This window comes from Procambarus clarkii, chromosome 41 (genome assembly GCF_040958095.1).
Source record: "Procambarus clarkii isolate CNS0578487 chromosome 41, FALCON_Pclarkii_2.0, whole genome shotgun sequence".
NCBI classification, from domain to species: Eukaryota; Metazoa; Arthropoda; class Malacostraca; order Decapoda; family Cambaridae; genus Procambarus; species Procambarus clarkii.
In genome coordinates this window covers 16732096-16751069 of record NC_091190.1, presented here as the reverse complement: position 1 = coordinate 16751069, position 18974 = coordinate 16732096, and the positions used below count along the sequence as shown (strand labels likewise).

Below are 18974 nucleotides of genomic sequence, written 5' to 3'. Positions count from 1 at the left end.
AACCCCACAATTCATTTTTAGCTAAGCAAGTTACAATCTTGATGAACTAGTTACAAAATTCAGTACAAGTCGTCACATCATAAATGGGTTCGAGATCGACCACAAGTACAGTTTCTAAATTAAGCAACTGACGTGTGGAGAGCTAGTGTCACAAATGATATGTTTGTCCTGCACACCGCCCCCCATCCAGTGGACAGCAGTGGATAGGTTACAATTAGTTACTACCTACAGTTAGCAAACTGGGGATATTTGGCTAAAATTTCTGGTAGCAGATCATTTTGAATGAAATATTTATATAACAGCCAGTCATTTTATCACTAATTTAGTCCTGCAATACAGTGGTCTTCAACCTCGACTCACAACCAAGGATTTCAAGTTTGATCCCAAAGCATGACAGAAATGGTTGGTTACATTTTGTTTCACCCGAGGTCTCTATTCACCTAGTAGAAAAATAAGCATATGGGCATTAGCCAATTGTTCTGGGTTGCATCCTAGGTGTGGTCAGCACAGGTAGTTATAATAATGATAATAAATAATACAGTAAGTGTCGGGAGACAGGAAGCCAGAGTATATTCATACATGTTTGGCGTTTATGGAGACCCTCCCCAAGGCTGAATTACTGACCTCGTCCAAGATGCAATCCCCACTACAAGCCGACTAACTCCTAAGTACCTCCTCACTGCTAGATGAACAGCGGCATTAGGTGAAAGGAAATGTGCCCAACCATTTCTGTCCCGCCCGGGATTCGAACCCAGAATTCTCAATTGTGCATCGAGAATGAACCCGACTGTACTCCCGAGACCCTTAGTTGGCCTAGGATGACCCCAATAAGCCAAAGTACAGGCTACTTTTCCCCAATAATGAGACTCTTCAAACTTACCAAGCACAAGGACTGATTTACAAGACGGTAACTTATTGCGCTCGCTGGATTGAACCTCTCCTAAGATCTTCTTCCTAAAAAAAAAAAAAAAAAATATTAATATAGTGAATACTGCACATGCAAAGCAGGTTACACATTCTCAAAGGTACATGCAAATCAAAACTAAAATCCTATTGAGAAACTCTTTTGAAGCAGGATGGCAGGATTGAGCCAGCCTTCCTGCTCTGAAGACTCTCATAGATCACGTTATCGTGGTTTCTTTGTGTATAATCCTATTATCTTAACTGCAAATTTAACTTCGAATTCAGGAAACAATCTTAAAAAATCTAAACTTAGCATGAATGATAATTTACTTAAAATCACAAGATGTGTGTCTTCATATTTTTCAACTGTTTTGATAGTTACATTTAAATGTCAAAGAAATATTTAAACTGCATTAAGGCATATAAGACAGAACTTGTTAAAACACCTCTGTATGGTATCTGATTAACCAGGCTGTGATTGCAGCCTCAGGATGCATGCAAGTGACCTTAGGGAGTATGCACTGCTTGTTGTTTCTCAATAGGATCCACTTTTCAAACAACTAATACTGTATCATCATTTCCAGCTAGGCACACAAAGTTTATCAACAATAAAAATTACATTTTTTTATACAAGTTTAAATTTAGTATACAGGAATGGGGAATGTCATCAAGTAAACGCACACGTTTACCATGCTATCTAGTGCGAGAAGCAGCCACCCTACGGAATAGGAAATAAAAAGGCTGTATGTAAAATTGGATACAGACAACATGAGACTTGCAAAAACACCATCTTCAATTCAACTGCATGAATATCTAAATAGATGCCATTTTGAAGATAAATTTGAATATTTTTGTCAAGGATTAATCTTTTCCACTTAATTTAAATTCATAATTTAAAATTTTAAAACTACCATATTTTCCAACATACAAGATGCCTATTTTTATATACAGTATAAGGATATTGAATATTTTGTTAATGTTTCATTATACTTGTACAGTACATATATTTAAAGTGATTTTCACTTGACTTTGTAGGTAAAAACGTATGACTTTATACACTGTTGGCGATGGACCAAAAATGCACATCCGATCCACTGGCAAATACGACAAATACAATATCCTACTATAAACATCTCCCAAAGCAACCAATCATTTTCTATCACTGTATTCGATGTGCTGTAAGCTACCCCATGATTTAAAGATGCATCTCAAAGCTTGCCATCTGTTTAAAAGTCTTGGTACCAGTTACACACTTTTGAATTTTTCCTATAGTGAGCATCCCTGCCCCAGTTGGCAGGACACCCAGTCTTGTATTTTGAGGCTTGAGTTAAGATCATCAATGATCCAAGCAAATGAAATGTTACCCATGCTACTGTGGATTGCATCTTATTAGCAATCCTCTTTTTAACTAGGTAATCATGACTGAGTTTAGTCAATTTCACCAGATTAGTTCTTCAGTTTACAGGTGGAGAAATTAGAAATGAGGCAACACACAACCAAGTAGGGTCTAGGACATGAGCAACATTTGGCCTGTCTACATCATCACTACTCTTTAAAACAAACCTAACTTAACAAAAATAAAAGTCAGTGACTAAATTTACTGTGCACAAGATGCGAGACATCACTATGGTGCAATAATGTTCATGCTGGCATAGGCTCTGGATCTAACTGATAAAAGCTGCTATCCAGTTAAAAAAATGCAAACATATTTCAGGCAGTTCATCAATATTTCTTAATAATAACCAGTTAGCAATTATCAAAAGATGGCACCAAGCCGAGAAGACTATGTAGCTTAATGACCTGTAGAAGTTGAAAGTATAGGAGAAAGAGTTGCCGGTAGGGGAGTGGGAAAGGAGGGTGTGAGGGTTTGTTTGGCTCAGCATCATACCCTCACAGTACTGTACAGGCCGTGATGCATGACAATGGGGAGGAGGGGCCAGTAAGTGTGACCAGTGTGGGTGGGTCGGGCCCAGCCTCTCACCCTCACAGTACAGGTGGAGATACATGACAGGTGGGCAGTGAGGGTGGGTCTGGCCCAGCCTCTCACCCTCACAGTACAGGTGGAGATACATGACAGGTGGGCAGTGAGGGTGGGTCTGGCCCAGCCTCTCACCCTCACAGTACAGGTGGAGATACATGACAGGTGGGCAGTGAAGGTGGGTCTGGCCCAGCCTCTCACCCTCACAGTACAGGTGGAGATACATGACAGGTGGGCAGTGAGGGTGGGTCTGGCCCAGCCTCTCACCCTCACAGTACAGGTGGAGATACATGACAGGTGGGCAGTGAGGGTGGGTCTGGCCCAGCCTCTCACCCTCACAGTACAGGTGGAGATACATGACAGGTGGGCAGTGAGGATGGGTCTGGCCCAGCCTCTCACCCTCACAGTACAGGTGGAGATACATGACAGGTGGGCAGTGAGGGTGGGTCTGGCCCAGCCTCTCACCCTCACAGTACAGGTGGAGATACATGACAGGTGGGCAGTGAGGGTGGGTCTGGCCCAGCCTCTCACCCTCACAGTACAGGTGGAGATACATGACAGGTGGGCAGTGAGGATGGGTCTGGCCCAGCCTCTCACCCTCACAGTACAGGTGGAGATACATGACAGGGGGTCAATGAGGGGTGGGTCTGATCTGGTTTCACACCCTCACAGTACATGTAGAGATACATGACAAGTGGGAAGTGTGGGTGGCCAGTAAGGATGGGTCTGGCCCGGCCTCACATCCTCATTAAACGTCCCTCACACAGTACACGGAAGGCATGACAGGTGGGCGGTGAGGGTGGGTCTGGCCCGGCCTCACATCCTCATTACTCACCCCCACACTGACACACCCACCTACCACCACCTCCCTCCCACACCACACTTCTCACCTCACACCAATATCCTCGCACAATACTAACACGAGGAGATTTACGAAGAAGAAATCTCATAAATTAAGAATTCAGATGTTCACAACTGCTGGAATGTCAACAAGACCGCTCCCACAACCTTTGTTCCTACCTCTCAAACTTCACTATAACCGGGATCCGTCGCCCGCCTGTGGCCATAATAAACACCCAACTCTTAAACAACTTACCAGAGGTTCTCTTTTTCCTCTGCCTTTTCTTTTCTGAGGTCGGAAAGCCCAGAGAGGGCTGACCTTTCCCCATTGAGCGCCATGTTGTCATGACCAAAACTACGTTCCAATAATGTCAGATATACAACAGTTACTATAGACGACTGAATCCAACAACAAACTATAGAAAACTAAACAAAAGCATGGAGGTTAAATGCGACTTCCATACGTATTCTGAACTAATACTATGTATTAAGGACAATCAGGTTATTATCTTTAAAAAATTTAAAGATCTATTGTTTGCAGACACCCCAATGTTCACAACGTCACAAAATAGACTCTAGAACATCACCAGTCTCGTGACATGAGTTCCGAGGATGCAAATATGACTCACTTCACTGTACTCGAGGCAAAATGAATAAACCCGCAAGTTATCATTGTTAAATGTACCCTATTTCCCCCATATTGGGGGGTGGGGAGAGGTCGAAGGATCCCCCCAGGGATGACGTCATGACCCGGGGTGAGTCACTCCCTGGGCTTCCATTCATAAAGGGCGGCTTCCTTGCCCATATATTCCTTCACTAACATCAATCATTAAGGAACAATGACATGCTCGTCGATATAGGCTGGTAAGATCGGTTACCTCATGTCTGTTTTATATGCGAGCGTTAATGCTTACTTGTAGTTGCTACACAAGAACAGCAGTGATTATGGATTCAGTATGAATTGCAGATTTTTTTATTATTTTCTAGACAGTAGTACGTCAGACTTTCCAGATGTTTATATATATATATATATATATATATATATATATATATATACATATATATATATATATATATATATATATATATATATATATATATATATATATATATATATATATATATATATATAATATATATATATATATATATTTACCTGAGGCCACTAATATTAGTGGCCGCGACGAGGACAGGAAGCCGGCAGCTTGTCAATCAAAGATCCCCCATTTGCCCTAATGATCTATTCCAGTTGTATTTTTAAACCCAACAGAGTTTTGGCGTTTACGGCTTCAGCGGGTAGGCGGTTCCATGTGTTTATAACCCTACGGGTGAAAAAGGGGAAATGCCACTTCATATGACGTGGTGGCACTGCTTGCCAGTGACTGCCAGAGTTCACCAGTCACCAACACCTGTACTGGCACTACAGTACCTTCTTATACATATAGAGGTACATAAAAATAAATAAAATGTTCATTAAAATCGTTAATGCCTGTCGCAGCAAAAGCTGTCAAGTTAGTCGACAGTTCGGGCATCATTGTATTATGTCAACCAATGGCTGAACTTCCACAGGATGCAACCCACTACAGTTGCCTTGCTCCGAGGTACCTATTCATTGCTAGGTGAACAGAGGTATCAGGTGTCAGTGAATGAAACTCGGGTCCAGAGGATGCGAGCAAACTGCATTAACCACATATAGGATCTTGGTAGTACAGTGCCTACGTTCTGGACGTAGGCACTGTACTGAAATTGAGGATCCCGGGTCTGTACAGAAATGGTTGGGCATGTTTCCCTTCACCTAATACATCTATTCATCTAGGAGTAAATACTTATCGAGGAGTTAGACAACTGTTGTGGGTTGCATCCTGAGGAAGATGAGTAGTCATCCTAGAGGGGAACCATGATAACACAAGGCGCAGGCTTCCTGTCCCAGACAACAGGAATGCACCATTTAATCCCCATGAATTAAAAAACAAACTTTGTATTGTATATAGATATAAATGATTGGCGTGTATAGGAGAGTGGAATGAGAGTGTAGATGTAGATGTAGATGTAGATGAGGAGTGTGGGGAGGGGTGCACACCTGGAGACTTGTGTCCCACACCCGGATACTCTCTCTTGTGTGGGGTGACATCATCACCCAGGCTGGTGGTGGTGGTGGTTGTTGTTGGTGGTAGTGACAATGTTGGTGGTGGTAATAGTGGTGTTGGTAGTAGTGCGAGTAGTAGTGGTGGTGATAGTGGTATTGGTGGTAGTGGTGGTGATAGTGGTGTTGGTGGTAGTGGTGGTAGTGGTGGTGATAGTGTTTGTAGTAGTGTGAGTAATAGTGGTGGTGATAATGGTGTTGGTGGTAGTAGTAGTGGTAATAGTAGTGTGAGTAGTAGTAGTAGTGGTGGTGATAGTGGTGATGGTGGTAGTAGTAGTAGTAGTGGTAAAAGTAGTGTGAGTAGCAGTGGTGGTTGTGACATTAAACAAACCGCTTCCTTAGCAATTTTGTTCTTAGAGCGAGGAGAACTGTTCCCGGACGCATAATGGAGATAATTCTCATTATCTTGCAACTGTGAGGTAATTACAGAGGTGAGAGGTCGTCTGCCTCCCTCACACACTCCACACAAACCTTATAGAACAGAACTGGCCACAAATACAATGCTTTGGTTAACACAAGTGGGCTGCCTTCTCGACTCACGTCCAAGGATCACGGGTTCGATCCCCAGGCGGGGGTGGAGACTGTTGGGGACGTTACATTTCATCTGATGCATCTGTTCATCTAGCAGTAAATAGGTACCTTGGAGATAGGCAACTGTTGTGGGTTGCATCCTGGGGAGGTCAGTAGTTCACCCAAGGAAGTACCTCAATAGAAACTTAATTACAGGATTCCTGTCCCCAGCAAACGACAGGAATTATAATTATTGTACGTATACGTGTATATACTATACATACCCAGGGAAATATACACACACATACATACACAAAGAGACACACGAAATAAAAGCCATTAACATAATTACACACACATACACACAGTGAGCAACTTTTACTCACCTGGCATAACTAGGCAAGTACAATTAGGAGAGTACACACACACCCACACATACACTACAGGGTGTCTGGTAGCTGAGTGGACAGCACACAGGACTCGTAATTCTGTGGCCCGGGTTCGATTCCCGGATCAGACAGAACCAAAAAAAAATGGGCAAAGTTTCTCTCATCCTGAATGCCCCTGTTACCTAGCAGTAAATAGGTACCTGAAAATTAGACAGCTGTTACGGAGCTGCTTCCTGGTGTGTGTGTGTGTGTGTGTGTGTGTGGAGAAAAAAATATTAGTTAGTAGTTAGTGACAGTTGATTGATTGACAGCTGAGAGGTAGCCCGAAAGAGCAAAGCTCAACCCCGCAAGCACAACTAGGTGAATACATATACACATACACATACACATACACACACACACACTAAACCATTAACTAAGTGAAGCTCTGTGACTCGCACACAGACTGCTCTCTGAGGTGTGTGTGGGGAGCCTGTGTGTTAGTTTGGTTTCCTCTTCTGACACAGAGGGATCAGGACTTCCTCTGTCTGTCTCGCAGTATATCAATGTGAGGCAATAACTGTTGGTGGATAGTTAATTATCAGGAGAAGTCGCTAGGAGCTGGGATATGAGGACAGGATATGAGCTGGGATATGAGGACAGGATAGGAGCTGGGATGAGGACAGGATAGGCGCTAGTATAGAACGAAGAGAAGAACTGATGTCTACCCATTTAGACCCTCTGCCTTTTCAACTACCAGTTTGGAAAAGCACATATCTACTATGAATTGCACACACACACACACACACACACACATCCCCAGGATGTAAGCCACAAAAGGGTCTCGGTAGTACAGTCAGGTTCGTCCCGGCTCACCTAGCAGTAAGTAGGTACTTAGGAATTGAAATTGAAATTGCAATAAGTTTATTGAGGTATAAATACATACAAAGAGATGAGGTAGCTCAAGGTATTCTCACCTTGAATATATAAACACACATCACAAACAATAAGTATATTACCAAACATTCTGAGTGATAAACATATACATTTCTTCCTTTACTCATGCATACCTAGGAATTAGTCAGCTTGTTATGGGGTTGCATCCTGGGCGGGGTCAGTAATACGACCTTGTGGGGGTGAGGTGCTTGATTAAAGCCTAACGTGTATGAATACACTGGCTGCCTGTTCCCCGACACAATGAATTATAAATTTTTATTAAAAGGTGTCTAATTCAAGGCCAGATCTGTTTTTTTGGGGCCCTAGACCAAAACAGCTAAATGGGCCCCTCCCTCTGGTCAGTGTGGCTATTCATAGACTAAACAAACATGTAGACAGCTCATATCATAATACTGTAATACATAATGATTTAATGATTGATATATTACTCGTAGTTTTACAGATGTATCCATATATTTATACAAAGCAAACCTGAAAAATTGTAGTGATACATACATACATACATGTGTCGAGTCTGGCACTCGAGTGCCAGACTGTTTAGGCCACATTGCAGGTCATCCTAATCACACACTGACTCAGCATTCATGTCTCGACTTACTTTGCCCACTTTTAAATCATTGTCAACTATGACGTAATGTAGTTAAGGTTGTCATATTTTATTTATCATAATGTATTACTCTTTGGATTATAAACATGAGCTAGATAGGCATTCAAGAACCTCTCCCACTGACTAATGAGAAGTAAGATGACGTGTGACACTCTTTGATTGGCCTAAGTATGAGATAAGCAGTATCAGCTAATCAAAGATCAGGTAGACTTGCTCCTTGGGAGGCCAACAGTGGCTGAGGCTAGCCAGGGAATTTTTGGTTTACCTGTGGCCAGTTTTGAGAATATTTACACTATGTTCTAACTGTTGTTAAGGTTCAATGAGTCACTGCCATTAGCAATGCAAGACAATTGCGGATGATGGTTGTCATGAGGACACCAGTTGTGTAAGCTCGAAACAATAAAGAAACTCTCCGGAGTATGAAGGTGGAATTGAACCTGCGTCCTAGGTCACCAGGGATGCACACAATAGTTTACATACCGACACCTTCCCCAGTCTTGATTGGCACCAGTGTTTGAGTGAATTTGAACAGTTGTACAATATTAAGTGTGGACATCAAGGGGTCATCAAGCATCTGCTCAAACAGTGTTTATCTGTCAAAGCACAGTACAATAGTATTTTCGCCAATAGACGACGAATACCCTCTTAAGCTCTTAAATTTTTTCCCCAACAAGGAAACAAATATATTGTGCTGTAGCTGTCCCAACTTTATAACTATCATTATAACAATATCAGTGGTCTAAGACATTTTCGCTGTCTACACGTAGGACCCATTATGGAATACACCATATTCAAGGGCAATACGAACATACTCTGAATACCAATTTCTTATAAGGAATGCCATACCAAAACCATACCCGATGAAACATTTAACTGTACTCTGACATCACCATGGTAGGATTCCTTCCAGTATGTGGAATAATCTGGGAAGGATTAATTGTAAGGTTTTGTGCACCTTGTGTTTTGTCATCATCATTATCAGCTCTTTAAATGTATCCATTTAAGGTTCTTTTGTAATTTGATTGTTGTTCCATATAAAATATGCTGTTTCAAGAAACACAATATCGACCTATATGACACCTAATTTACAAGCATATTTTATAGAAAAGGAATATTTGAGTATATTTTATCATAAATTTTAGTGATTTTGTAAGAGCAAACACCGTTTTGGGCATGCAAATACAATATATATATCAGTAGTGGAACAAACAAGAATCCCATCTGCCAGAAAATACTATCTGCATTTGATTGTGTACAGTAGTGCTTAACTACGTATTTTGTGGGAATACCCATTGGTAAAGGCAGAACATAGTGTGCCAATCTACAAGTCTCCAATTACTTCTAGATGAACAAGGTCAAACTTTTAAGGATCTGTATTCAAGTGTACCCAGAGCTTTAACCTGGGTCAGTATTGCTTACGTAGCATGGAGAGTATATTAGCATACCAAGTATTTTATGAAACTGTTGCTTCAAGATATTCTAAAGCATCGTCATACTAGAGCGAGATAAATCCATTCACTACCCACTTTGGCATGCTTTAAGGAATTCCCAAAGCCATGCAACTTTTTGCTATTTTATTAGAAATCCTGTTTGCTGCAAATAATCAAAAAGCATCAAGCCCAGAAGACTTTACACTAGTTACAGAACATTCACAAGTTCCTAGGTATATCAATACAAAAACAGAAAGATAAATTTGCCCGGGGAATAAAACCCGCTACCTTTGGTTAGGAGAGTGTCACAATAACATGCCTGAAACAAATTCCCCAACCCCCCCACAAGAAATTAAAGTTGACAGCATCTTAGTCCATCCTGGACCCTAAAGTCGTGCCAAGAAAAAAGTGGTGAAGGAAGTCAATACAGTATAAGGCAAGAGGGAAGGTGCGGTGAATTTAGGCAAGGGATAAATAGAGATATAAAGCATGAAAGTCAAAATAACAAAGGAAACATTTCCTCTACGTTTTGTACTAGAATGTATTTCTCGGTATGTATTACAGAATGCATCAAACTGTAAAGTTGCAGCTAGTAATTTGCTCTAAAACTACTGGACAAATTATACCATAAGGATAAATTTCAAGAAAAAAATTATTTTGCACTAATATTTATTAAGTTTTATCCCACAAATATATACATGCCAGAAATATTTTGAATAGTAGCAATATACACGTTTACACGAGAGCAGGATCTCCTCTGATCACTTTGTGTGTGTGCTGCACTGAAGGCATATACACAGTGTAGAATGTACACCTGTGTCACTACGGTAGTTATCATGCAAATTCATTACAATTTTATATCTAATTTCTTGTTATAATTTATAACCCATACATCAATGGACTGCATTTTATTTTTATAGCACACATTTAAAGCATCAGGTAGATATATCAAAGCTTATATACTGTATATCATTTTCCAACAGACAAAGAATGTACGTTTTCTTTTGCTAAAAATAAATGCATTCATCTTAAAATTCTCTTGCAAATTTTACTGAACACACAACAGTAAATTCAGATCCTCTACTTTAGTAATATTAATGGAAATTTGTCATCATGTTAAGGGAGGCTCAATCACAATGTCCTTTTGTATGGCTAATATTTCTCTGTGTTCAGGGTTAGTTGGCTCCCAAGGCATCTATACCTGGTTCTCCTTTCTTGGCAATACCCGATAAAAGCTTCTTCACTTCAGCAATAGCAAGCCCAGGATTTAGTCCCTGTTGGAGAGAAGGTAAGTAATTATCAAAAGGAGGCACCGAGCCAGGAAAGACTATTTAGCATCATCTGTGTTGCAAGAGTCAGATATCATAAATCTCTCATGAAATGAATACGAGGGCAAAGACATAGCACGAGTGATGTTAAAGTATCTAAATGGAGAAAATATGCAAATAATTGCAAACATCACAATCCAATTGTTCTTGGCTGTCTAAATGAGCATCACAGACAAGTATTCTGCCAAGGCTTTCTGGGCATTACAGAACTGTGAAAACTTTGTCCTGCTGAAGTGACAGTCTTCCTATTTCACTAACATCCTTTAATTACTGCCCTTATCTTTGTACTTTCTAACCATACCATTTGTCTTTCCATTACTCCTAACTGCCTTATCATCTGGAACATGTTTTTGTGGATGACTTATCGAATGCCCATTAAAGGTTCAGATATATGTTGTCAACCTAACCCCTTCTTCCAAAATCTCAAATGACCCATAAAAACTGAAATCCAAAATGTATTATCCTCCTGTCCTACAACTAAATTGGCCCTACTATCTTGTTTCTTCCTAAAGCTATGAACAAGATTTTCATCTCTCTTTGGCATGTCTAGTATTTGGTATGCCAGTATTCTATGGCATTATTACTAGGAATACCTACCAATAAATTCATCAAGGCCTCACTACTGGGAATACCTATTTAAAAATCGTTAGAATACAGACCTTCGAGTTTAACCCCCCCTCCCCAAAGAATCATGATTTCAAACCTTGGGACATGTCTTTGTGCAATTCATGATGGTGTGACATCGATACACAGAGAAGGGATCCCGTAGCCTCTTCAGACGGTCCTCAGATTTTTCATCACGCGAGTCTATGATCCAACGGTAGGCCTGCATGAGTACAGCTGGTCCCAAGTACTTATCTCCATTCCACCAATAAGAAGGGCAAGATGTGGAGCAACATGCACATAGGATGCACTCATACAAGCCATCCTAATTTGTAAATAAGCAAGAGAAATTTAATATTTTATAAAGAACCTAAGCTACCACACACAAAAAACGTAAATATACTCGAGGTGTACCGATACCAATATTTTGACCCATAGCCATAATGATTTAATATTTTTTTTGTCATATAGAAGTGGAATGAATCATTGTGCAAAAAACCCAGTGTTGAATGTAATGAAATGCCTCTGGAGCAAATGAACATTTGGTGGGGGTGATCCACAAGGACCAAACAAACATTGCAGTAGAATTACCTGGGCCTGAAGAATGTTAACCAAGCAAGCACACCAGACACTCGCCACTTGCTAAAACAGTCACCAACAGCAACCAGGCAATGAGTGGTGACTGCAGCATGCCATATAAACAGGCACATGAACCCCAGTGTGCCCAAGGACAACAAAAGAATGCCCCCAGCCAATGGACAAAACAGAAGAATCAATGATCTATGATTAGCTCAAGGCGAGGCTCTCCACCCTAATGGCCAGGCCTCTCAGGGGGGGCAAACCACCAAACACACCAGAAAAGAGAACTCTGTGCAGGGGCAGTGTTAATGGGCACAAGGAAGAAAAAACCCAAGCATATGCAGCCAAAAACACAAGAGCCAAGTCCACAACCCAGAACTAAAACATGCACGTGATGCTTTTACTAAAATAAGGAAAGAATACACAAAAATGGCCCCTGTAGGACAACAATGTCCAAGAATGGCTGGCACTTAGTTTGAAGCAGAGGGACTTGTCCATAATCAGAAGAAACAGAAGCACTAAAGGCAGCCCTAATTGCTGCATCATCAGTAACAAAACTAATCAGGGAAGCCAACCAAGGGGCTGGGTATGGGCCATCTGGTGGTTGTATTCGATACCAAATCATTTCGAGCTAGTCTAAGTGAATCTTGTTCTGTGTGAATCATTAGCAGAGTTGTTTGGGAGTTTCGAGGCTTCATTTTCTGTGAACTCTTCAGTTGTCTGCAAAGCTTTGGCAACTTTCTGGGAGCTTATTCTAGTGATGTGGTGGAGTGTCACCTGCTCTCTGCACCTCTATGAGGGGGGTGAGGTTCTGGCTCTAGTCCCAGTAGGCCAAACAGAACTTGTGACTGCTCCATACTAAAAGGTCTCATCAATCTCGGCAAGATAGCTTCAGGGAGCTCCATGAGAAGAGGGACATCTTTCTCCCCCACAAAAGACAAAACAAAAAGTATTATGAAATTTGAAACTGAAATTTTATAGAAACTGATACTACAAAAGTATGCCAATACCCACTCATACCAATAAATCAGTACACCTCTAAAATAAACATTAAAGAAAAATAACTTTAATTATCAACACACTTTCAATATTACCATTAACAATGTAGCAAGTAAAAATCTGTAATGACCAACCAGTTTCTTGCGATCGTCTACTGATTGCAAATATTGCTGATCACCGGGCTCGAGTCCATCGCCTCGTTGCAACCAAGGTTGGATTGATCGGTACTGCTCGTAGAAGTTATTCATATCGGGAACCAGGTCCTTTATGACGTACATATGTGGCAATGGGTATATTTTTGTTGGTTTGTTCAGGTTTGTGTCTATTTTACTGAAAATTAAAAACTAATAAATTAGCATCCAATTGGAATTAAGAAAAGTTGTATTAAAAGCTTGCATACCTGAACAGAAAATTAATAATGCCTAATAAGTCAAACACAAAATTTTTTTAACCCAAAAATTTATTTTAGAGGATGAGTTCTAAACCCAAGGGCTCTCAATCTGGGGAACAGGACGGGAATCTTTTGGGGTATGGGACAATTCTCAAACTACTGGTGCTTTGGAGTCTGTGCAAAATCTATTTGGACCCAGCATCCCAAACTACCACAGGAGTGTATACACAAAGTCAAGAACTTGAATTAGACCATTAAAAGAAATACTGGATATTTATTCCACAATTCAGTTTTAGCAAAATCTCCAAAAAGATAAATGATGACATGACAGTCGAGATTGAGAAACAATACTGTACATTTATTTTCCTACCTGATGCAAGCAAGCGTGTTCACTCCTCCAATGTTCATGGAACATGAACCACAGATGCCCTCTCGACACGACCTTCTGAAGGTCAATGATGGATCAACTTCATTCTTGATTTTAAGCAAAGCATCTAAAATCATGGGACCACACCTGAAAATACATAAATTTACTAAAGTTCTATATTCATAAAACACAGATTGAATAACTAAAGTATCCTTCGTACACTAAAAACCCACATGGTGCATTAATAATTTTTCTCAAATTACCACTCAACTTTTTTCCTGCTTTTCTGTATAGTATAGCAGTAATTCCCAGTGCCAGGAACAGGAAGCTTTGAGGTCCCACTTGGTCAACTGCTAATCATTCCCAGGATGCAACCTACAATTGTCCAACTCCCAGGTACCTACTTATTGACTGCTAGATGAACAGAGGAATCAGATGAAATTAAACATGCCAAACGCCAAGGTGAAAGGAAACATGACCAATCATTTCCTACTCTGCCCGTGGATTTAACCTAGTAACCTCGATTCCAAGTTGATGTACACACTGCACTGCACTAATATGATTATCTGCAATGATTAAGGCTACCTACCTACCTTGTGGCAATTCTGAGGATCAATGGCCCAACAGCCCAGTTCTGATCAAGCCTCCTGGTTGGTGGTCTGGTTAATTAGGCTGTTTGATACAGCTGCCTGCAGCCTGATGAATTAATCACAGCCAGGTCAATCAAGAATTCTTTAGTGTTTATCAAGTTCTTGAACACAGAGGGGCAAGCCAGTTATGCTCCTTATGTGTAGAGGGCAAGTATTGAAAAGTCTTGGGCCTTTGATGTTGATAGAGTTCTCTCTCAGCATACCAACTGCACCTCTGCATTTCAATTGGCTATTTTCCACATCCTGCCATGTCTATTGGTTTCATGTTATGCTATTTATATGGGCAGATTTGGAACCAGTATCCTGCTCTAATATCTTCCAAGTGTAAATTATTATGCCTCTCTTACCGTGATCTAGAGAATACAGATTTAAGTCTTTTATCGGGTCCAATAATTTAGGCGTTTTATAGAGTGGATTCTAGCAGTAACAAATCTTTGCACGCTCTACAGAGACAAGAAACTTCACACTACCAGTATTGTACTGTACAGCGAATTCCCAGCCCACTCTCTCGAGCATTTACGTCACTGGTCACTAAACCGATTTACTAAATTGCCCAAACCTAACCTAACAAGAAACCATGAATAAGAAACAGATCACATCAATTTTGCTAACTGCCATGATTTTTAGTACATAAATTTTTGGCCATAGGCGATTTATACACCAAAATGTGGTGCGCTATTCCAGTTTAATAGAATAATTCCAACCTCTCAGCAGGTTGGAATTCCAGCTTGAATGAACAGATTCAAGCTGGACCTCATCTACAGCAAAAGAACTTTTGTTTTATATCCGAATTATGTTTTGTTTCTCATTTTCTACCAAACATTCTCTTTATTAGCAAAATTGATAGAACATGATTTTGTGCACAATAGAAAAAAGGGATATATATTCAATATTTTGCTGGATAACTGTTTAAACACATTCTTCCCATTATGCTTCCAAGTTAAAAACTAGTGCATACTGTAATTTTTTTTTTTTTTGCTAAATGCAAACTCTAGTTTTATGAAAATAAAATTACTTACGAATTCAGATCCACCTCATATGTCTGCATATGGGGCTTGTCTCCTTGCTTCTCTGGATCCCAACGGTAGACAGAAAATTTCTTTAATCTTTTCTCTGGCACTGCCTGTGGAGCAGCAGCAGCTGCCGTGCTCTGTGAGCGCACCTGTCACATGAACAATATTTAAGAATACAGTACTGTATAATAAAATTATTATATAACTTTTTAAACTAAAACGAAGAATTACTGAACATTTTATTTCCCGCTGTTAGAGATAGGAAGCCTGCATTCAAGCTTATCAAAGGACCCTTTAGGCAAACTACCGACCTAGCAAAGGATGCAACCCATAACAGTTACCCAAGTTGCAGATGTCTATTCACTAAGTGAACCAAGGGATCAGGTCTAAGGAATGTACCCAAATGACTCTTTCTACTAGGAATCAAACCCAGGACAATTTGACCCAGAACCAACTATACTGACCATTGCAATACAGGTCACCTTGGGTTAGGTTGTATTAGGTAAAGTAATTCTTAAAATTCATTGGTAAACTATCTCAAGTGCAATATTTACCTTTAATAGCTACAACTGTAACAAAGCATCGGCTACAAAGTAGAGTGTTACTATCCCACCTACTGTCATACACGATGGTGGAGGATGATCTATGTGGCTGGGTAGTTTTCACCGTTTAATTCTAGAATTACAATGACCAAACCACACACGAGAAAATGAAGAAATGATGTTTTGGTCCGTCCTGGACCATTATCAATTCATAAATGATTAAGTCGTTGGTCATATCTTCAGCCACTTTATTGCGACTCATTGTCTGCTTTAAAAGTACAACTTGAAAAGACTGGTTGGGCTCCAACAAGCCACAGGACAATAAAAAGATCAAAAGGTCATTTCACCCTAAAGACAGTTCAAATGATTTTTTAGTTATATCCTGATTAGCTGAATGCAACCCAATCTAACATGGCATTAACAATCCAGCATAACCCAACAAAACATGGAGGGCACATACCCAAAACATATTATAACGTAAAACCCATATAACCTTACCCAACCCAGCCAAAGAATAACACAGTTTGTTAAATTATGAGATGAAATTTTGTCAAAATGCCTGTCTACGATTTGACCATACGTAAAGATTGCCAACCAATTATCAAAAGATGTCACCAAGCCCGGAAGACCAAGCAGCCCACAGATGACTAAGGTAGGTGAGAGTTGGCTAGCTTTAGGTTGCGACGACTTTAGAACTGCACAACTTATGGCTTTTTGACCCCAGCCTACCTTACCTACATATGCCCTTCTAACAAAATAGAAGGCAACCTATGTGCCTACCACCTACATATGGTTTATCACCAATAACTACGCCTCTCTCAGCAACAGCCAACTCTACCTGCCGCAGCCCGCCACCGTCATTTCTCGGCTCTTAACATTCGAAAACCTCAACTACTCACTGTGAAACGTTAATATTGAACACGTGTATCTATAAACGGATATTACTCACAGCAAACTGGCGACAAACATTGCCAAAACAGCCAGAAGGTATGATTTTAGCGGCGGCGACGACACTGGCCATGTTTACGGTGCAACCAGCTGGAGGTCAAGCGAGTCTCCCTCTGCCAGCCGGTTACGCAAACACTAAACACTACGGAATTTGATTAATAATTTTTCACTTTCATAAATAGCACATTTTGATATTTAAATAGTTTAACAGGATATTTTATTAGAAATGCGTTCATCGCAATTTTTATGTAATATGTATTGTAAAATCGGCAAAAAAATTGCCACCAACTGTTTGTTCAGAGCCATCTGAGCGTGATGTTCGCTCCAGCTGGCTTCCAAACACGACACCATCTGTCAATTACTAAGCGCACAAGACGATCGGTGCCAGACTTAAGGTTCCTGTTGTTACATTCGTTCCATCACTCCCACCTGGAGCTGTGCCTCCTATTACCTATGTAGGTCTATATATAATTAATACTTCGCAGGCAGCCAGATTGTATTTATACACTTTAGGCTTATATCGAGTTCCCCCCCCCCCCAAAGATGCAACCCCACAAGCTGACTAACTCCTGGGTACCTACTAACTGCTATGTGAACAGATGCATTAGGTAATAGGAAATGCCCAACCATTTCTGTCTCACCCAGGATTTGAACCCGGAATTCTCGATTGTGAGTCGAGAACGAACCCGACTGTGCTACTGGAACCCCTACTGTAATACCAACTCAGAAGAATGGCCTCTCACGTTACAGCCATTCTCCTGTGCCAGGTAAGTACACTACGGGCTCACCATGGCCCGTGCTACTTGCAACTTTTCGTTCCGAGTAACTGAATCTAAAACAACAGTGGCCACTCCCTTGTTCAAGGGACACGGTCACCTAGTGTGGGAGGCAAACGAAAGTGGAGACTGAGGAACAGCAGCAAATATCTCAACAGGACAAAGATGAGATGGATGCTAGAGACCGGCCTGTCTTCCCCAGCAACCGGACCTTGGTTCACTCAACTGATCAAGCAGTGGCTGACCTTCAGGATCTGCAGTGACAAGAACAACAGCAGCAGTCACAGCAGAAGGAGCGGCTGCAAGTGCAGCTCCAACGTGAAGCTAAATCAACCAAGGAGATTACAAAGCTGCCTAGGTGAATGAGAGGGTGCGTAAACAGTGATACTGACCCCTACCTTCCCTCCCACTCCTATTTCTATCTCTGAGCTCATCAGATGAAACCTATGGTGACTAAAAATTGGTACCAATTTTTAGATCACCATAGATTTAAGAGATAGAGATAGATCACTTACGTCTAACTATCGGTCAATTAGCTTAACATCTACTGTGGGGAAATTGCTAGAGTCGATAACTGCAAAAATTATTCGTCAACCTCTTGATAAACATAGTGTGACGTGAAAATGGATGTTAGTGCAGTCTCTCTATGGCAGATGGAATGCCAGTCACATAAAACAAACAAAAAAAAAAAAAAGTTAAGACTGCTATTTGTCTTCACTGTGAGGTAACTGTAGGATAAGACAGGAGAAAAAACATTTAAAAATACCTTACTTAATAAAAATGACGTTAAACAAACTTCAAAACAAAAAATAATATCCAGGCTTGGCTCTAATACAACATGTGCAAAACAAACAATATGAACAATCAAATTTACGTTAATGTGCAAATAAAATATGGTGCTAGAATACTATGAGCTAGACTGCATAAACCTGCTACCATACCGAGATATGTCAACAGGTCTACCCAGTAGAGCACTCAGGAGTAATCTGAATCGTGGTGATAAAGATATAGATTAAGCCACCCAAGAGGTGGCACGGGCATG

General features: G+C 40.6%; 2 protein-coding genes across 9 annotated transcripts in view; both read right to left on the bottom strand.

The window, feature by feature from the left end:
* The window catches only part of Dlic (dynein light intermediate chain), a 32696-nt gene extending 28562 nt beyond the window's left edge, over positions 1-4134 (bottom strand). For 5 of the 8 annotated variants that reach the window (XR_006773204.2, XR_006773205.2, XM_069339401.1 and 2 more), the window contains exons 1-2: positions 3978-4133; positions 881-954 (exon numbers count right to left, since the gene is read on the bottom strand). Coding sequence is in view for 4 of the 8 variants with exons in the window: in XM_069339401.1 (XP_069195502.1) it covers positions 881-954; positions 3978-4060 (157 nt within the window). In the remaining 4 variants the exon portion in view is untranslated. Of the gene's footprint in view, positions 1-880; positions 955-3977 lie in introns of all 8 variants that reach the window. The other 3 variants (XR_011231111.1, XR_011231112.1, XM_069339403.1) reach the window with 1 other exon arrangement.
* A 6254-nt stretch (positions 4135-10388) lies between these two features.
* Positions 10389-17301, bottom strand: LOC123761065 (succinate dehydrogenase [ubiquinone] iron-sulfur subunit, mitochondrial). Its single transcript, XM_045746954.2, has 6 exons — positions 17158-17301; positions 15673-15815; positions 14007-14150; positions 13380-13575; positions 11768-11992; positions 10389-11010 (listed from the first exon to the last, which is right to left on the bottom strand). Exons 1-6 carry the CDS (start codon positions 17227-17229, stop codon positions 10912-10914), a joined length of 879 nt encoding a protein of 292 aa, XP_045602910.1. The 5' UTR covers positions 17230-17301; the 3' UTR covers positions 10389-10911.
* Positions 17302-18974: the final 1673 nt, after the last annotated feature.